This window comes from Rattus rattus, chromosome 2 (assembly GCF_011064425.1).
Source record: "Rattus rattus isolate New Zealand chromosome 2, Rrattus_CSIRO_v1, whole genome shotgun sequence".
NCBI classification, from domain to species: domain Eukaryota; kingdom Metazoa; phylum Chordata; class Mammalia; order Rodentia; family Muridae; genus Rattus; species Rattus rattus.
Window position 1 is genome coordinate 2753657 of NC_046155.1, and position 20686 is coordinate 2774342.

General features: G+C 48.1%; 1 protein-coding gene across 2 annotated transcripts; it reads left to right on the forward strand.

The window, feature by feature from the left end:
• Nucleotides 1-147: 147 nt before the first annotated feature.
• Nucleotides 148-15916, forward strand: Bbs1 (Bardet-Biedl syndrome 1). 2 transcript variants are annotated; one of them, XM_032891209.1, is made up of 17 exons: nt 148-229; nt 567-643; nt 773-807; nt 2696-2968; nt 3467-3513; nt 3607-3645; nt 3742-3814; nt 5621-5752; nt 6723-6829; nt 8169-8289; nt 8429-8587; nt 10483-10552; nt 11131-11289; nt 13261-13394; nt 14468-14602; nt 15215-15301; nt 15547-15916. In XM_032891209.1, the coding sequence occupies exons 1-17, from the start codon at nt 183-185 to the stop codon at nt 15631-15633; spliced, it is 1782 nt and encodes a 593-aa protein (XP_032747100.1). In that variant the 5' UTR covers nt 148-182; the 3' UTR covers nt 15634-15916. The 2 variants fall into 2 exon arrangements, with proteins under 2 accessions (XP_032747100.1, XP_032747101.1); XM_032891210.1 differs by lacking the exon at nt 14468-14602.
• The last annotated feature ends 4770 nt before the right edge of the window (nt 15917-20686 follow it).

The following is a 20686-nucleotide window of genomic DNA, read 5'->3' on the forward strand; positions in this document are numbered from 1 at the left end:
TTTTGATGCAGAAACCTTAAATCAATGTTGCATAGGGCAAGGAAACCAGCGCTTATCTTATTTGTCCCAGCCCGGACAATTTCATCCCGGAACTTTTGTTCCCCGTGCTTTCGGATGCCCGGATTCTATTGGGCGTTGCTCAACGGCTGGCTGACCTGGTTGCCAAGACGACGCCTGGGAAGATGGCTGCGACGTCTTCACCGGATTCTGACAGCGGGCGAGCTGAGAGGTTAAGTCCCAGGACCTCACCGTTTCCTTTCCCTTATATGAATATGGTGCTTGGTAGCGGGTACTGGGCTCTTGCTTTCAAGTAGCGGTGGAAGTTCTGGAGCGGCCCTTTAGAAATCAGATACGAAAGCCGATGGCTAAGAAGTGTCTGTGTGTGATTGGCTGATCACTCCCCCGGCGCCAATTAAGCCCAGTTTTAGAAGTACTGTATTATCTTTTCGGAGTTTGTGCTCTCAGTCTCCGGCATTATCTAGCTTAGAGTTGCTGCTCCCCCCCCCCCTCCTCTTTTTTTCTTTGCCGTGGGATTCACTTTTCAAACTATCTTCTTTCCTTCCAAGCAACGAAGCCAATTCGAAATGGCTGGATGCACACTACGACCCCATGGCCAACATCCATACCTTCTCCTCCTGCCTGGGTGAGTCTCCAGACCTAGGAACACCCAGATGGGACTCCAGACCTAGGAGGTTGGGAGGAACAGGTAACAGTTTCATGGAGAAACCTTAGGGATGCTGAGACTCATTTTCGACCCTCTTGTGTTTTCTAGCACTGGCAGATTTGCATGGCGACGGGGAGTACAAGGTAGGCAATTAAAAGGTTGAGTGGGAAAACTCATAAGTGAGATTTGTAAAGACGCTCAATGTACTCTGGAACTCACCACTACTAAAAAGGCACATTTTGTTGCAACTTCTTTCTTTTAATGATTTATTTATTTTTATTTCATGCGTATTGGTGCCTTGCTTGCACGTGTGTTTGGGTAAGGGTGTCAGATCCCTTAGAACAGGATTTACAGATAGTTGAGAGCTGCCTTGTGGGTTTTGAGGATTGAACCAGGATCCTCTGGAAGGGCAACCAGTGCTCTTAACTGCTGAGCCATCTCTCTAGCCCCAGAATTTCTTTGTAATTTGGAAAGTGAGTCTTAATTTTATAATGTGATCTGTGGAAATAAAACAGAAAGCAAAATGTTGTGGATTTATAGTACGAAGACATATGATTCTCTTAAAAAAAAAAAATTGGGACCAGAAGTGGTAGTGCATGCCTTTCATCGCAGTACTTGGACTTCAGAAACAGGGAGAGCTCTGAGCCTAAGGCTGACCTGTGAAGTTCAAAGCCAGCCGGGTCTACCTAGTGAGACTGTGTCAAAAACAAAAGCAAACAAGCGAAGGAATCCTCATCCCAAAGCAAAATTAGCAACAAAATTAATTTGCAGACATTTATGTATTTAGTGTGTGGGAGGATGCATGAAGTGTGGAGGTCAGGTAACGACATTTGAGAGTCGGCTCTCTCTCGTCATGAAGGTTCCAGTGATTGATCTTAGGTCATCAGACATGGTGACGAGCACCTTTACCCACTCGGGTCCCAATTCCTTATGCCTAATTGTTATTGCTTAACTTTCTAGTTTATTACAAAACAATGGGCTCAGAATGTGGAATGATTCACAAAGCTGTGTGTATTTTTTTTTCTTTTTTTGGTCAAAGTTTTTCTATGTAGTTGTCTTGGCTGTTCTGGAACTCAATATGTCGTCTAAGCCTGGCCTCAAACTCACAGACATTCACCTGCCTCTACCTCCCAAGTGCTGGAATTAAAGGCATGGGCCACAGTGCCTATTTTCTGTGTGTTTCTTTTGAGTAGAGACCATGTTAGTAATCTTTTCCATATCATTCACAATTTCGTATCCGTACTGCAGAAGTGAACATACAGCCTCTTAGTTTAAATACTGTGGCATGATTCTTTGGTGTAAGGGAAATTACCTGGATTGGAAATAGGCATTAGAGTCTCACTGGGTAAAGGTGCTTGCTGCTAAGCTTGATGACCTGAGTTCAATCCCTAGAATGAATAGGATAGCAGGAAAGAACCAACTCCCTAAAGTTGCCCTCTGAGCTCCACACGTGAACTGTGCCATAGATGTCCTCACACACATATAAATATGTGTAATTTAGAATGTGAAGGGGAAAAATCCTCAGGGAAGTGAAATTTTTCAGTTTCTCAAGAGCACGTAGATTATCAGGGGGTTGGTGATCATAGAGACTGATAAGTAATATGGGGGTTTATAATATTTTTCTCTCTTCTTTATAATTTGTTTCAATGCAAATATAAAATAAATATATCTTAGCATCATAACAGAGAAGAACATTACAGCTATGCTCAAAGTCCCAAGTTCAATCCCCACTGCCACAGGAAGAAGGGAAGGAATGAGCAATGAGAGGATAAACCCCTCCTCCGCCCCTGAGCACTCACGCGGCCCTATAATTCAGGATTTTATTTGATTTTTCCTCCAGGTATCATGAGGTAGGCATTCTCATTTTGCAAGAGAAACCTGAGTTCAGAATAGTTAAGTAACTTTCCTAAGGGGATACCTCTCTTCTAAGCCTCATGGCAAAACCTTGGTGAATGTGAGGATGGATTAGGAAGCACCAACAGAAAGGGTGATGAAATGGCCCCTGTGCTGAATGGTCCCTTCTCCCTGCAGCTGGTGGTGGGAGACCTTGGCCCAGGTGGGCAGCAGCCCCGCCTGAAGGTGCTCAAAGGACCCACAGTGCTGACAGAAAGCCCACTGCCTGCCCTGCCAGCCTCGGCTGCCACCTTCCTCATGGACCAACATGAGCCCAGGACACCTGCCTTAGCACTGGCTTCAGGACCTTGTGTCTATGTTTATAAGAACCTTCGACCCTACTTCAAGTTCAGCCTGCCCCAGTTACCTCCAAACCCTTTAGAACAAGACCTTTGGAACCAAGCCAAAGAGGTAGGTGACATAGCAAACAAGAACTCAGAGACAGCAGCCACCGAAGGCAGAGAACCAGACTCTCAGGAGAGTGGGCTCGCAGGAGTTAGTGGAAGGTAGGTCAAAGCCCAGCTCTGGCAGCAACAGTAAGATGCTGTGCTCGGCCCTAAGTAGTAGCTTCCAGGAAGACGCCGAGCCAGGTCCTTTGGAGAGCAGAAGCCATAGGCTCCCTCAGCACTAACTACATCCCTTCCTACCTGTGGAGAAAGAGGAACCAAAGAAGGAAAAGCTCACCTGAGTGAGTGATGGATGACTCTGGAGAGTAGGGACACATCAGGAGGCAGCAATAAAGAGGATGACAAATGTGCACATGATCCTGAGACAGAGTCAAAGCAAGACCTGGGACTTGGGGTTGAGTGCAGGCCACTGGGAAGAAAGTGAAGAGGAAGACATGGGGAGCTGGCTAAGGACATGGCTGCTAGAGCTCACAGGCTCTCTCCTCTCCCCATGCTGCCACAGGACCGGATTGACCCCTTAACCCTGAAGGAGATGCTGGAGGACATCAGGTGAGAGCCCACTTCCCCACTTTGCACCCCTTCATTCTGAAGCTGTCCTATGAACTCTCATGAAAGCCACCATGTCGGCCACTCTCGTTGCAGGGAAAAGGCAGAGGTGCCTTTGTCTGTGCAGTCACTCAGGTAGGAGTCCTTTGCGGGCAGGCTGGAGGAGATGTCTGTGGACGGCACCAGAGGCAGCCAGGCCAGGGCATGCTGGTGCCTGTTCTGTGTGTGCAGGTTTCTGCAGCTGGAGCTGAATGAAATGGAGGCGTTTGTGAACCAGCACAAGTCCAAGGTTATCAAGCGTCAGGTAATACCTTTCTCTTTGTATTGCCCTATCCAAGTGCCTACGTACTAAATTGTGTGTGTCCATATGCAGACAGGTGCCTGTGTGTGTGGATGGGTGTGGGGGGCAGAGGATGACCTCAGGCGTCATCCTTAGGAATGCTGCCCATCTCCTTTGAGAGAAGCTCTCTCTTGGCATAGAGCTCACCAATTAGGCTACATTAGCCAGCCACGAGGCCACAGGGTTTCATCTGTCCCTGCCTCCCCAGCACTGGTTTTACAGAGCTGTGTCACCATGCCTGGTATTTCTTACATGGCTTCTAGGGATCAAACTTAGCTCCTGCGGCCAGGCAAGCCCTTTACCAGCAGAACTGTATCTCCAGCTCCAAACCCTCCGGTTACAAAAAGAAAGACCGTGTGGTCAGCAGTAAATTCTAACCCTGGGCCTGGCCAGTGGTGCTACGCGTCTAGGGTCTCAAAGCCTTCTACATTTCTAGTTACCAAGAATGGACGGCTATGAAACAGCTGTGACATCATATTATCACACTCACATTCTTGAGGGTAAAGATAATCACATTCTTATTACAGAATATCAAAAAATAAAAGAAAAGTCTAAAGACGAGTCCACTACCTAGAGACACCCACTTCTTGCCATTCCTGAACATTTCCCTTGAGTAACATTTTGAGAACACCATATTTTGGGCCTTACATAGCCTTTGAGAACTCTAATTTTAGGAGCCCCTTGATTGATTATTTAGTTGGTTATGATTTTTTCCGTTTGTTTGTTTTGGCTGGTTGCTTTTTGTGACAGTATCTCATTAGTTGAGTTTGGCTTTGCTCTCCTGATCCTCTTGCCTCGCCTGCCAATGCTGAGTTTGCAGGCCTGCACCGCCACCCTCAGGGGTTCGCTTCACCATGTGTCCCCACCATCCCTCCAGCACTGCTCTGTGCAGTTGTAATGACGCGTGTACAGTGTACAATGCAGTCATTCAAAGGAAAACACCTTGCTTCTGCTAGTTTCCACAGAGAAACAGAATGAAAACTGAAGCCTTCCTTTCTGACGTCCCGTTATAATTACAGAATGAGCAGGTGTCTCGTTGCTCAGAGAGCCAGTGTCTGTGCGTAGGGCTTAGCTTCTAGCATGTTTCTATGTTCACATATATTGTTTTGTTTTGTCTTGTTTTTGAGACAGGGTCTCACTAGATAGTCCCAGCTATCCTGGAGCTTACTGTGTAGGCCAGGCTAGCCTTGAATTTACAGAGTCACCTCTCTGTGCCTCCTGACTGCTGGGATTAAAAGTGTGTGCCACCACTCCTGGATTGTAGACATTTGTAAAAGATGTATTTTATTTTTATTTTATTTTATGTGTATGACTGTTTGCTTGCAGATGCCCACGGCATTGGAGCTTTTAAAACATGCCCTTTTGTTGTCCAGAGTGTTAGTTAGTTAGTTAGTTAGTTAGTTAGTTAGTTAGTTAGTTAGTTTGCTTGATTGTTTGAGACGAGGTCTTGTTAGGTAGTTTGGGCTAGCCTGGAATAGAGTTTTAAGCCAAACTGGCCTTGAACCTGCAGCAATCCCCCATCCCCTGCTGCCCCAATTCTTTGACTACAGGTGTGAGTCACACCCAGCTCTTAAATGTGTGGCCGTGTTGGTTTTGACAGTGTAAGTGGCTCGCAAGTGACTTAGACAATACTTACTGTTAAGCATTTAGGTTTGTTGCAGAAACACCTTTGCCATCAGCATTCAGGCACACTTATGCTTGTTCTTCTTTTGCCCTCCCCTTCCCTCATTGGCTCTGGGTTATCTGGGGACATGGTGGGGTCTTCTGCAGACAGTCATCACCACCATGACCACCCTGAAGAAGAACCTGGCAGATGAGGATGCAGTGTCCTGTCTGGTGCTAGGCACTGAGAACAAGGAGCTCCTAGTGCTAGACCCTGAAGCCTTCACCATTTTGACCAAGGTCAGTATCAGGTTTGTCCCTAGCTATATACAAGATCTGGGCTGTGTTGCTTTTGTTCTCCCAGTGTGCATAGCATCTGCTCAAAAAGTATAGCTAAGCATAAAGAAAGATTAGATGTCCCAAAAGCTCACCACTCCTAAGTCTGGTGTGAAAGGTTCACATGGGTGCTTCCAGATGTCCGCATGTGTGGAATGGTTGTGTAGCTTTATAGAGAAGTATATTTCTAGTTCATTAGGGCTGCTGTGAGAAAACACTCTGACCAAGACCAACTCGGGAGGACAGGGCTTGCCTGACTGACCTAGGTAGCTCCTCACTGAAACTCCTATCATTTGCTGCATTGATAGTGAGTGGGAGCAGCAGTGTCCTTAGATGGCTCATGTGCAGAACCCAACAGTTTGCTCTTTTCATGTTACTGTATCACGTTAGTGTCTTCTTTTGTTCACAAAGCCACACCCACTTTTTTGTGGTTATTCTTTGCTTTTTGCAGTGTAGCCCAGGATAGCCTTGAACTTGTGATCTTCCTGGCTGCATTTCCCAAGTGTCCCCTTCAAACCACCAAGCCAGATGTTTCTTTCACACTGAGCCCTCATTTCTGGGAGTGGACTATGGGGTGTCACCTCTGCAGCTTCATGTCAGCCCTTTCAAAGGCTCCACATTCTCTATGCAGTCATATATGTAAATGTATACATACATGTATTTACCTGGCCACGTGGTGGCCACTTAAATGTCTTTTAACCATTATTAATGCTGCTCCAGTGGTCTTCCTTGTTCAAACACCTTTGTATATCTACGTACATAACTCTTATACGTTGCTGGAGGTGACAGGGTTTAGCTAAATGGTGTAGACTTAAAACTGCATAGGAATTTAAGCTGTGACCAGTAGGAAGTGAACAAAGAGATCAGGACTTTAGTCAAGAATTAACAGTTTCTTCCAACCATGGTCAGTAGGTTTGAGCCATTTTCTCTGCAGATGAGCCTGCCCAGTGTCCCTGTCTTCCTGGAGGTTTCTGGCCAGTTTGATGTGGAGTTCCGATTGACTGCTGCCTGCCGAGATGGGAGCATCTATATCCTGAGAAGGTAGCTAGATGTGGCCTCAGACACCTGGTGGCTTCAGAGGCTTGCAAGAGGAATGGGATTTAGGCTGGAATTTAGGATTGAAAAGATAGAATTTTGTAAAGGAGGCTGACTTTCGAGGGTAGAAGGGAGGAGCAGCCTGCCAGTAAGAGCCTGGCATAGCATAAGGGCTATAATACGAGAGCAGCACAGTCAGAGGGTGGAGGAAGCGGGCATAAGCTCTTGTATTTATTACATTGTCTTATAATGTATGTGACACATGCATTAGTGTGGTATTCCAGACAGTTTTGGTTTGTTTGATTGTTTGTTCAAGATAGGGTCTCTCTGTGTAGCTCTGGTTGGCCTGGAGCTTGCACTGTAGACCTCTGTAGCCTCGAACTCACAGAGATCAGCCTGCCTCTGCCTCCCAAGTGACTGGATTAAGGGTGTGCACCACCACTGCCAGCTAAATTATTTTATGTTTATGAGTATTTTGCCCATGTGCATGTCTGTATACCACATGCATGTGATATCCAGAGGCTAGAAGAGGTCATCAGCCTCCTGGGACTAGATTTTCAGGTAATTATGAGGAATGCTATGGATGCTGGGAATGGAACTTGGGTCTTTTAGAAGAGCAATCAGTACTCTTAACCTCTGAGCCAGCTCTCCAGCCCTCCAGACAGTCTTTTAACTCAAGACATGTATTAGCATCCACTGTGCTCTCAGCACTGTAGGGGGTTGGAGTTCACTGGTAAGTGGGATGCTGTAAATATGGTTCCTGCTTTCATGGGGAAGACATATAATAAACATAACGTAAGTTAGATGAGTAGTTATTGAGAAGCAATGAGGGCTCAGTGGGAAAAGAAACATCATCTGGGTTGGTGGTTGGAAAGGGATGTGCACCTGTAGGCCCAACATCTGAAAGGCTAAGAAGGGAGAATCCAGCCCCAGAACCGTCAAGATGCAGTCTTTACACCGCCTGGAGAAAGTGGGGCACAGCCTGCGGTTGAAAGGCAGAGTTACTGTCTAGAAAAGGAAAACTAAGAAGGAGAGATGAGAAAACGATGGGCCATCCTTTCCTGATAAATCAGTAAACTTTCCAAGTCCAATAGCATTGGCTAGACCAGGTTCTATTCAGAATTCTGAAATCTCAGGACACTTGTCACCATAGTGAAGGGCAGGAGGGGACAATACAAAAACAGACCTGGTGTCATCCAGGGTCACACATCTTCTAAGTGGTAGGTGGAGAAATGATCTCCTCATCTCTCAGGTAAATATGGGGGGCTGAGAAGGGATGGGTCAGCCAGCCCGGGAGCAGACACAAGGCTTCTCTGGGCAGAGGGATTGTGTTTTTATTCCACAGAGACTCCAAACACCCCAAGTACTGCATCGAGTTGAGTGCCCAGCCTGTGGGGCTGGTCCGGGTACACAAGATCCTGGTGGTGGGCAGCACCCAAGAGAGTCTGCATGGCTTCACCCACAAGGTGTGGTCTCTAGCAAGCCCCTACCCCTCCACACTGTGTGCCCTGAGCCCAAAGCTGTCCATTACTTGCCGCTTCCCTACCTTATCTCCATGTGAAGTAGCCCTTGCACTCCCTGCAGACACTGGCTGTTTCTTGCCAGGGTAAGAAGCTGTGGACGGTGCAGATGCCTGCAGCCATCCTGACCATGAACCTTCTGGAGCAGCGATCCCGAGGCCTGCAAGCTGTCATGGCCGCTTTGGCCAATGGGGAGGTCCGGATTTACCGAGACAAGGCCCTGCTCAATGTCGTCCGGGCCCCTGTGAGCATGCCTCCCGCACTGCCGCTGGCCCTTCCTTACCCGCACCCTATTTCTTTTCCTTCTCTGACTTCTTATTTAATCTTTGACAGTTTCATACATGAACATAATTGATCTCATTCACTCACATTCCCTTCTTATCCACCCCCAACTCCCTGTGATACCCTTGTCCTCAGCAGGTCTTCCTTCCTACTTTCCCGGGGTTTTGTTTTGTTTTTTTTAAATATAACCCACTGAGTTTGCTTAGGGCTGTTTGCGTGGGTATGGGGTGGGTTTATTTAGTGGGTCATGGCCAGTTTTCTGGTGGCAACACCCCTGAATAAAAATGAGGCCCCTTCCTCTAGCAGTGCTAACCACCATAGCTCCTTAGCTCAGCTGGGCCTCATCGGCCTGTGTTCCACCCGCCCAGCCCTGCTTCCTCACTGCCTCTCCTGATCCCATAGGGATGGGCCTTAGAAATGCTGGTTGATCCCCTCACAATGTGTGCAGCTGCCACAGGACAGGGAAAAGGGCATAAAAATGAGTAAGCCCTGATTCCAGGGAGTTTCTATGTGGTAAGAGCTGGCCAGAGACAAATGAACTCACACAGCGGACGGGAGCAAAGCAAAGCACTAGAAAGCAGAGGGGCTGAGTGACTCTGGGCCAGATCAGTTTGCCAAGTGGATGAATTGCAGAGGAACATTTTAGACCAGGAGCAGCATGAGTAAAGGTGGAGGGCCATAGCAGTTCTTTGTTTTTAGAGATAGGTTCTCACTGTATAGCTCTATGGCCTGGAACTCACTATATGGGCCAGGTTGGCTCTAACGCACAAAGATCTATATAACTTTGCCTGCTGTTATTGCAAGCATGTGGCAATCAGAGGACAAGTTTTAAGAATGGGCTCCTTCCTCCAAAGGGTTGTGGGGTCTGTGCCACGATGCCCCACCCATCATCACCGCCGCCACCACCACCACTATCATCACCATCTAATTTCATCATTTTCCTTTCTTTCCCTCAACCCCTTCACACATAACCACTCTCCTTGGTCCCTCTCAAAATTATGGTCTCTTTTTTCAGTTGTTATTGTTTTACACACACACAATTGCAATCCGATCAGTCCCTATAATACTATTAGATTTCAGGGCTTACTGTTGGGTACTGGATAGCCAATTGGGATTCTTTTAATTAATTTTGTGTATATAACCATGTTTGCCTACATGCATGTCTGTGTACCACATGTGTAGTTTCCGTGGAGGCTAGAAGACATAGGATCCCTATTGTATATTTTACAAATATATTTATATGTTTCACGCATGTGCATGTGCCACAGCAAGCATGTGGCAATCAGAGGACAAGTTTTAAGAATGGGCTCCTTCCTCCAAGGGGTTGTCAGACTCACACAGCGAGAGCTTTTACCCTCCAAACCATCTCACCTCATAGAACTGAATTCCCTATGGAGTTTGATGGTCACTGTATAAAATCTGGAAGCAGTGGTTGGCCCTGTGGTACTGAGAAGGTATGGGGTTGGGAGAACTAAGAGGAGGAACTGGGTAAGACAGACCAGAATCCAATGCGGAAGACCTGAAATATCCTGCTAAGGAAAGGAAAAGCTGTTGGAGGATTGCGGTTTTAACAGGCAGCAAAGGTAACCAAGGACTCAGTGCAGACAGATTAGGTAGACCAGGAGACTTGATTAGACGGCCACCCCAGAAGAGGGTAGGGGTGTTTAGTGCAGAACTTCAGCACAGCCAGGGAGGTTAGAAGGGAATGGCTAATCCAAGACATATTTCCAAGGCAACATTGCTATAACTTCTCCTTACACTTTACCCATTTTAACTCTCATCCGACTCTCCCCTCCAGCCTGTCTTGCTTTCCTTCTTAAGATGTTTTCCCCGCTAAAGTCTGGTTTCTCTGTGTAGGATGCAGTAACCAGCCTGTGCTTTGGCCGATATGGACGAGAAGATAACACCCTCATCATGACTACTAGAGGTGAGGACTCGGATCTGGGAAGGACAGTGGGGCTGGAGTGAGGAGGGTGAGACTCTGTGGGGACAGACAGGTGGGGCCCCAGGCCTGTGGACATGCCCTGTGTAAGATTGGATCCGACCATACATAGTATTGGATTTTTACCTCGGAGCTAACCCAGGTCAGGCTGTGCCTCTCCAGCCTGTGCCTTCAGCATCCACCCGAGAGCCACGAACATCACAGTTCTTCACAACCAGCTGCCGGGTGAGTGAGTGAGTGAGTGAGTGAGTGAGTGATAAGAGACTGCTGACAGCCAAGTGTGCTGTCACACAACTGTAATGGCAGCACTTGGAAAGGCGGAGGTAGGCGGATCAGGAATTCAAGGTCATGTTCCACTACAAAGGGAGGTCAAGTCTATCCTAAGCTATATGGATCCCTTCTTCAGGAGATGAAAAAGACAGACTTGAGATATTTCATTTCTTCTAGAAAGTAAGTCTTGTCAGAAAGACAGACATGTTTGGACAAAAGTGCAACTGTTTTGGGAAGAATGGGCCTATGGGATAGGACGGGAATGGGTATGTTTGTGTTTGCCCACTTCTCAGGTGGGGGCCTGATCATCAAGATCCTGAAGCGCACAGCAGTGTTTGTGGAAGGGACAGGCGAGGTGGGCCCACCGCTAGCACAGACAACAAAACTCAGTGTGCCCCGAAAGACCCGGCTGTATGTGGATCAGACCCTACGGGAGCGAGAAGCTGGCACAGGTGAGACTTAGGGAAGAACACAGAGAGTTCCAGGGTATGTTGGGCATGAGGGAGATCTAACCAGTGGGGAAAGCCAGAGGTTTACGGGCTTTGGGTAAAAACTAATCCTCACGGCAGAGGGTGATGCTGGTGAGAACTAGGGCCCTTAGCACCAGAAGCAGCAGTTCCTTTCGGATGCAGATAGTCTCAAGAGAACAGTGAGGACTCACGGGGTTCCTCCCCTTGTTACATCTCCTGCTCACCGTTCATGTTCATTCGTTACTGTGACACCAGGCACGCAAGGTGTTGACCCATCCCCACCTTGGGCAGGAGCTTAGTCCATGTGGCCAACTTCATGGTGTGCACTAGTTGATTTCCTCTAAGGGCTGCTGGGGCCGAAAGACACTGTCTGGAGCATGTGATGGCGCATGTCTTTAATCCCCTACTTGGGAGGCAGAGACAGCAGATCTCTACGAGTCTTGAGGTCAGGGAAAATTATGTAGTGAGACCCTGTCTCAAAAACAAACCAAACAAAATAACAAAAACATGTAAATGAAATCATGGATAAAATTCTATAAGGGGACCAGATATAAAAGTCTTAAAATCTCATAATCTGGGCTGGAGAGATGGCTCAGTGGTTAAGAGCGCTGGCTGTTCTTTCAGAGGTCCTGGGTTTGATCCCTAGCACCTGCATGGTGGCTCACAACCATCTTAAGGCCTTTCCTGAGGGATTTGATGCCCTCTTCTGGCCTCCACAAGCACTGCACTCTTGTGCACATACCCACATGCAGGCACGCACATACATATTAAAAAAAAAAAAACTTGGGGTTGGGGATTTAGCCCAGTGGTAGAGCGCTTGCCTAGCAAGCGCAAGGCCCTGGGTTCGGTCCCCAGCTCCGAAAAAAAAAAGAAAAAAAAAAAAAAAAAAAAAAAAAAAAAAAAAAAAAAATTAAAAAAAACCTGTAAGCTTTTTTAAAATAATGTCCGAATAATATCTGACTGGCAAAAGTGATGGGGAAAAGTCTGTTCACAATAGCAAAGATATTCCTAGAAATAAATATTGACAAGAAAATGTGTGGTCTAGGGTTGGGGATTTAGCTCAGTGGTAGAGCGCTTACCTAGGAAGCGCAAGGCCCTGGGTTCGGGTCCCCAGCTCAAAAAAAAAAAAAAAAAAAAAAATGTGTGGTCTATAAAGGAAATTGTAAAACTACCTTCATGATGGATGTTGTGGCACACATGCTACCCTAGCTCTCAGGAGGAGGAAGGTAGTATATCAAGTTCATGATCACCCTTGACTATATAGTGAGACCCTGACAGAAAACCAAAACAGCAGCCTCAAACAACAGCACCAATGCCACATCTGGAGAGGGATTTGAAGAAGGGTCATTTGCACCTGGCAAATGGTTAGGGCTAAGGGATCAAACAAGGGGACTTAGGGATGGGGCAGTGGGTGGGTGGTTGAGCGTGGTGTGCATAGGACCTTAGACGGAGGTGACTAAGAAGTAGTTCAAAGCAGAGGCAGGCCTGGGTCTCCACAAGCTGCTGGAGACACCATACAGTAGTGTCTGCACATCTGGGGCTTAGCATGTGGGATATGGGAACAAGTTTGAAGCCTTTAGGAGCTGGAAGCTGATATTCTTTGGGGTGGCAGAGTCAGGGCAAGTCCTATATTATCCAGAGAGCAAGATGGTAGGTGAGAAGACTAAGCCCAGAGTCAGCCTTGAAATTGTGAAATTCAGCATTGAGGGCTGAACAGAAGGAGCAGGCATGGAGACTGAGATTGTGTGAGCAGTGAGGTGGTAGGAGAACCAGGAAGGAGGAAGTAGGGTGTGGTTTACAGCATCCAGCATGGCCCTCCATATCCCCGTCTTGCCAGCGTCTGCAGGCCTTGCCCTGCCTATCCCATCATGCCCTCCTTTTCTATTCTTCTCACATACACTAAGCAAGAGTATTCTTGCCTTCACTGCTTCTGCCTTCATGTTCCCTCTGCAGCCATGCACCGGACCTTCCAGACTGACCTCTACCTGCTGCGTCTGCGAGCTGCCAGAGCCTATGTTCAGGCCCTGGAGTCCAGCCTGAGCCCCATGTCAGCCACAGCTCGGGAGCCACTCAAGCTGCACGCTGTGGTAAGTCTCCAGCTGTAGGGACATTAGGGGGAGGGGGAGTGGCATCCTCTGCACAGGTAAGCACCAGAGCCACTGCTAAGCCACCTAGCCCTGTGCTCCTGTCTCACCTCCTTACAGATCTAGAGCCTGAGGCCCCCGTGCTCCTGAGAGGGCTGCTCAGCCTTCTGTACTCTCCTCTTCTGTGGCTGCTACAGAGGGGACATGCTCTTTTGTTCCATGCTGTGCCTCAAACAAACCCCTAGCTGGAGTGGGGTATAGTAAGTTACAGTGCGACGTTGTACATTCCAGCAACCTGGAGAGACTCTCCCGGCCACAGATGAAGGCAGAGAGTGATTTCTGTTGGCATGGACAGCCTATGGAATTAGGACTGGCTGGCACAGGGAAGGTTCACACTGACCCCACCTAGGTATACATGTGCGCACACACACACACACACACACACACACACACACACACACACACACACACAAAAGCCTAAGGGTCCTAACCATTTCTGAGTGAGCCTGAGTGTGTTTTCAGAGCCTCCTGTATTCTGATTGCTCTGTCTCATTTTTTCCCTCCTCCTCAAGGCAAGGTTTCTTGTGTAGCTCTGGCTATCCTAGAACTTGTTCTGTAGACCAGGCTGGCCACAAACTCAGAGATCCACTTGACTCTGCCTTCCAAGTGCTAGGATTACAGGCCTGTGTGACCATGCCCAGTTTCAGTCATTTCTTTTCCAAAGAGAGTGGCTGGACACAGAAGAAGAAAGGATTGCTGAGCCACTCAGAATGGGAGGAGGTGGCCTTCACATCATCAAACCACTAGGATGGGAAAGGAAGGCAGTCATGCCCGTGCTAGGGTCAGTGATGAGCACAGCCTCAGCCAGCCGTACTTGCAACTTGCTAAGTAGCATCCATCAAGACTTCCTGATCGGTGCCTTTGCCATCTCTGCCTCTGTGCCCTTTAAGAAGCAGATAGGTGGAACTGGAGAAGTGTCTCGAGGCCCTTGATGGAGCAGCAGCAACCAAGATGGTGGCATTCAGCGTCCAAGGCCAATGGGTCCTAAGGACTTCTGCATCTTACTCTCTCCACAGGTTCAAGGCCTGGGCCCCACCTTTAAGCTCACACTGCACCTGCAGAATACCTCAACGGCTCGGCCAGTACTGGGGCTACAGGTCTGCTTCCTGTACAACGAGGCATTCTATGCCCTGCCTCGGGCCTTCTTTAAGGTACTAGATCTCCATGCTGACATGGACTCCAACAGTCAGGGTTGGGCTGATAAAGTGCCCCTATTACGTTGAGTTGAGAGTAAGGGAGTGTCCAGTAAACCAACACAAGCCAGAGACCAGACTCAGCCCTGCCTCCACTACCTTTCTCCCAGCCAACGAGACCCCAGGAAGCCACACAGAAGGAGCTGGAAAATAGCTGTGTGAGTTTTTCCTCTGTACACCTGATTGGAGAGGGCAGACTCTCCAGAACTCATGCTGCTTCCCAGCTGTTCCTGCTAAAGAAGAGGAGCCACTCTCTGCCCCAGTTACCACAGAAGCAAAGGGCCCGCTTCCCCCAGGGCCAAGGTGTCCTCAAGCTGGGAGAACAATAACCAAAACTCTCAAACATGGAGGAGTCAGCCTTGGTCGCTGTCAAGAGGTCTAGGTTTAGCCACAGTCACTGGGCATGCACTTACCCTCCTTGCACCTTGTTCCCTGGATCTGGTTAGTCACACTGGCCCAGACTGGAAATCCTGAGATGCAGCGGAGAGGACAGACTTAACTGTTGTAATCTGCCAGATGCTGTCTAGGTATGTGGGCTTTGAGGGCTAATCTATTTCTGTCCCCAAACAGGTTCCCCTGCTGGTGCCAGGACTCAGTTACCCACTGGAGACCTTTGTAGAGAGCCTCAGCAGCAAGGGCATCTCAGACATAATCAAGGTAGGTGGCCATGTCAGAGAAGCAAGTGGGACCCTGGGGAAGCCAGGAGGATGAGGGTGGACAAGACTGCTGCGGCCAGCCCTGGGCTGTGATGGGGTACGTCAGCACAGCAGAGGCCTCCCAGTCTTCCCATCCCTTTGACAGGTACACTGGGAGTCTGACACTTGAACCAGCACACACACATTTTCTGTTAGCAAGAGTAGAGGTCAAGCTGAGGCCCTCTTGCCATGTCTTCTCCTCCCTAGGTGCTCGTGCTCCGGGAAGGCCAGAGTGCACCCCTGCTGAGTGCCCACATCAACATGCCTGTGAGTGAAGGTCTGGCAGCTGCCTGAGCCCTGGGCCAGCATTCAAGCCTCCACAAGATGAAGCCAGTCAGATCCAGTGACTTCCAGTGTCACCAGACTACTTCCCCCAACAGCAGTGTAGTGAGGCATCAGCTCCCTGTCCCTCTCAGACAGTCCCTTGCTCCCCACCTCGGCAAGTGGGCCTGAGCAACAAGACTGGAGTGTTCAGTCAGGTCCTCCTCCCTCAGAACCCACCCAATTACTGTCCCTTAGTTCCATGCCTACCACTCTCCCCAGCTCTTGAAAGACACCTCCCCAGGTCCCAGGACGAGATCTGAGATGGTCAGTGTAAGCAAAGCCCCAGTCCATCCTTCCTTCCCTCCATCCTTCCCTCCTTCCTTCCCTCCCCTCCTTCCTTCCTTCCTTCCTTCCTTCCTTCCTTCCTTCCTTCCACTTACCTATTTCAGATCAAGGCCACAGTTGATCAAGGGCTCCAGACGTCAGTTGGTACCAATCCCTCTGCTGCCCTTTGAAGTTTCAGGGACGTGGATGCTTCGAGCTTAATTTACAGGCACATGTGCTAAGCCTCCTCAGCTGAAGAGAGGCTCCACTTTCTACCCTGAAGCCCAGCAGTCACGGGGCTCTGTCTTAGAGTAGCCACAGAGATTGCCTGAGGAGGTGATGTGGAAGAAGGGATCTATGTGAGGAGCTAGGTTCACACAGCAGCTGCTCCTGATGTGGATGCTCCTGTCCAGAGATAGTGTTCTGAAATGGAATGCCAAGCAAGATAGCACAGCTAGGGCTGGTGGCACCGGGAGAGGTGTTTCTGGGACCTGGGAAGTGACCCAAGAGGCAGATGCTGACAAGTGCCTATCAGAATGCACTTAGGTCCAGGAGTTCAAGATGGTCCTGAGGGTGGAATGTTTACTGTGCAGTGGCCAGAATATGCCTGAGACCACTGAAAAGGTATACACAGCAGGGGTATGGAATGAAGCTGAAGACTAAAGGAAGATGTGTTTAGATCTCAAGTGCTGGGACCCCTGGCCCTCCAGACTATTCTGAATCACTTCGGAACCAGGAGCCCTGCTCCATGAAGAGCACATTTTTCCAGTTGAATCAGGTTTACCTGCTATGTGGCAGCCAGCTCAGTCTTGCAGGCTTCCACCTCCTCTCCAGTAAAGACAGACGTTGGCCCGGATTAATTCTAAACCGTTGTCAGCTCTAACACCATTAGAGCTTGGCAGCTCCTCAGGAGGAAGGAAAGAATTGGTCCAAGAAGGTGATACGTCACTACACAGCTTTTGTCCACAAAACCAATGTCTCCAAGCTAGCCACCACTGCCCAGTAACAACCTCTGTGCCCACCCAGGGACCAGGGTGACACTGCCTACCTTGTCCCTTCCAAGGGTACTTCAGGAGCCAGACTAAGAGACATTGAGTCTGGACCAAAGAAACAGCCCAAGCCCTCGAGACAGGCACTATGTGAGCAAGGATAGCCAGGGGGGCACAGCAGGACAAAGTGGGAGGTCTGACTGGAGATGGGAGATGAGAGGTGGGAGGAGTGTTGCTGTGAGTCAGAGACCCCAGCCTAACCTGCAACACTAACCAGGGAAGGAGGGTCTGCCCAAGGTGTTGAGCCTCTTGTCACTGGTGCCCCTTGTCACTGGTGAATGGGGCTGTGCTATCACAGGTCCAGGTCGTGTGTTGGATCATGACACTCCACTTTCACCCAAGTCAAGCTGTGAAATCAGAACAAAAATATTTGATGTGTGCTCTCTCCATAACTATCTGCGATGATCCAAATTGGTGAGACATATGCCCAGGCCCTACCATGAAACACAGTGTTGTATTACTGTGGCCTAGTAAGAAATGTGTGACATGAACCTTATGCACATAAAAGAACCATCAACAGTGCAGAGCATCCAATACTCAGAGTGAGAGCTCTAAGAAATTGTGAACCTTAAGGATGAGATGAGTCTATGAAACACATACCTATGTAGTCATCTGGAATAGACTATTTAAAATAAAATGCACTCTTCCCATTCCACAGGACCATTCCTGTACAGCAGCCATTTTCATTAACTATTTTAAATTCTTTTCAAATGATGTGTGTGGGTAGGAGGAGGTATGTCTGTGAGTACAGATACCCAAGGAGGACAGAAGAGGGCATTGGACCCCCAGGAGCCAGAGTTACAGGTGGTTGAGCTACCCTGTATGAATGCTGGCAGCCACACGTGGGTCGTGGGTCATTGGCAAGAGTAAAGGCTCTGCAGCCCCTCTCCACTCTCACTTCGGTGATCTGTCTCAGACATTACCTGTTGACTCCCTGTTGTAGGAGGTTAGTCTTTGGTGCTCTTGAGACGCCCTGCTCTCCATGCTGTAGGTCGTGGGTACTCACTGCTTACGTTGCTGTTTATATTGATTTGTGAAAGTCTCAGTAAAACTGAGAATTAGGGGTTGGGGATTTAGCTCAGTGGTAGAGCGCTTGCCCAGCAAACGCAAGGCCCTGGGCTCGGTCCCCAGCTCCGAAAAAAAAAAAAAAGGAAAAAAAACAAAACAAAAAATCCCCTGAGAATTAACTATAACCATTTTTCAAATTTTAGATGTTTTCATGGAATTGGCACTTGCTTAGTTTTCTAATATACCATTGAAAATTCTCCCATCCAACCTCAGTTCTTTTCTTGGGACACTTCCTTCATACCTTGCTTTTCTGTAGACTTCTCTGTAAGAAAGTTCCCCTTCCTGTTATCCCAGAGTTAGATCCCCTGATTCCTGGGTTCCATGTCTTCTTTCTTATTCTGCCCTCATTGGGTAAAGCATACCCACGGGTAACTTCATTTCTGGTTGTCAGCTTGGCTACATCTGAAATGAACTATACTCCGGAAATGGAGGGCTCACCTGTGATCCAGACCTTGAGGCTGGAAGACAGGCTTTTCTGGTTTGGATCTTGAAGCATAGTGACCATGAGAAGTTTAGGCCAGGGAAGGCAATTCATGCCTTTATCCCCAGGAGACAGAGGCAAGCATATCTCTAAATTCCAACCAGCTTGAGGCGGAACAAATTCCAAGTGAAGGACAGCTTAGGTCCAGGCGTGGCAGACACACCTTCTGCTGGAGGCCTACATCAGGACAGTGGAAGAAGGAAGGCTGCTGCTTTGCCTGCTTGCTTCCTTGTTACTTGCCAGCACATCAGTTGGAGCCTACTTCTTCAGGATTCCAGCTTATACAGAAGACCAGCTCAAACCCCCCATCTTGTGGGACTGAGCAACTACTAGACTCCTGGACTTGCCATTCATAGCTGCCCATTGCTGGGTTAGTTGGATTGCAGCCTGTAAGTCATCCCAATAAATTCCCTTTATAGAGACATCCCATAAATTCTGTGACTCTAGAGGACCCTCACCGAGACACCACCCAAGCCTACCCCATGGCCTGTCTGGACACTGCTGGACTCAGTTCACATGTGTAACAGTTTGGGAGGTAGAACAAAGCTGGGAGTAGTTGTCCTATAGACAGCGCTCCCACGTCCTGTGCTCGGTCCGTGTTGTTGCTTCGAGATGGGGATGGGTGGACATTCCTCCTCAGGGCTGGCCTGTTGATCTCTCTCTGGGACTCCAGGTAAGCCCAACATCTGACAAATGGTCACTCCTGAGAGGACTAAATTGATCTTAATTTTCTTCTCTCTCCTTTAATGGTCATCTTTTTGCTTTGTTTTCTGAGAATGAACTTTGTGAACTTTTCTAAAGTTTCAAACTGTTTTTCTTAGTTCTCAACTCCTCTCTTCAGTCCTTATATTTTCTTATCTTTAATAAGTTTTGCTTTTATTTGTGTATGTGTGTGTGTGTAGCCTAACAGCATCTAATTAAACAAAAACTCATAATTATTTTATTGGGGGGGGTAATAGGAAGCGCTCAAGGGCTTTAGTTGATATTGAACCAGAGGCCAGAGAATGAGGTAAAAATACAGAGTCCTTCATCTGGGGTGGGGAGAGGGGGATGGCAAGGCTTTGTTTTTACACAAAAACCTGGGCCCTTTGTATGCAGAGTGTGCAGGGCCACCTGCAGCCACAGCAAAGCCCCCAAGGGGCACAGCCTGAGCCTGACCTCACCCTCCAGGCCCAAGATTGGGCCCTTTATTCTCTTTACAGTATAATTAGAATTTCATAATGAATATTTGATAAAACAGTCTAGCTGAGCGGGTGGCTCAGAGATGAAGCGCAGTTGCTGATCTTGCAGAGGCTCTGGGCTTAGTTCCCAGCACCCACAGGGCAGGGTTCACTTGCTAGGACTCCAGTTCCAGGGCATCTGACCATTGGCACTCGGCACCCACCCGGTTTACATACATACAGGTAGACACTCATAAGCATAAAGTTTAAAGTTTAAAACAACGTGAAGGTGCATGCTACACTGCACAGTGATCTCACCCATGCAGAGAAGCAAGAACCATAAAACTATTTTAAATTACTTTTTATTGGTATTTTGCCTGCATGTATGTGTGTGAGGGTGTCAGGTCTTGGAGTTACAGACAGTTGTGAGCTGCCATGTGGATGCTGGGAATCAAACTCTCATCCTCTGGAAGAGCAGTCCGTGAGTGCTCTTTAACTGCTAAGCCATCTCTCCAGCTCCCTATAAAAATATTTTAAAGGTGGAGAGATAGCTCAGTGGTTAAGAACACTGGCTGCTCTTCCAAAGGTCCCTAGTTGAATTCCCAGCAACCACACGGTGGCTCACAACCACCTATAATGAGATCTGGTGTCCTCTTCTGGCCTGCACATACATGCAGGCGGAATGCTGAATACATAATAAGTAAATAAATAAGTCTTTTAAAAATATTTTAAATGCAAAAGGAAGCTAGGTGTGGTGGCTCACACTTCTAAGTCCAGAATTCAATGAAAGTTCAAAGCCATCGGGGCTACATAGCTCCAGGCCAGTCTGAATGCTGTCTCCACCAAAATGGCTTTTTAGAGTAAGAATAAAGATGTTATGTTTACAAATACAGTAAACAAAAGAACCTACAATGAGGGTTGAGACAGCCCAGCAAGTAAAGTACCCACTGCCAAACCTGGTGACTGGAGTCCAATCCCAGGTCCTCCCCAGTGGGAAGAAC

Excerpts from the sequence above, each read along its gene's own strand:
- Bbs1 (XM_032891209.1), top strand. The coding sequence starts at position 183 with ATGGCTGCGACGTCTTCACCGGATTCTGACAGCGGGCGAGCTGAGAG. Across the intron at positions 5,753-6,722 it reads CCTTCACCATTTTGACCAAG|ATGAGCCTGCCCAGTGTCCC; the intron begins GTCAGTATCAGG and ends TTTTCTCTGCAG. Across the intron at positions 10,553-11,130 it reads CCTCATCATGACTACTAGAG|GTGGGGGCCTGATCATCAAG; the intron begins GTGAGGACTCGG and ends CCCACTTCTCAG.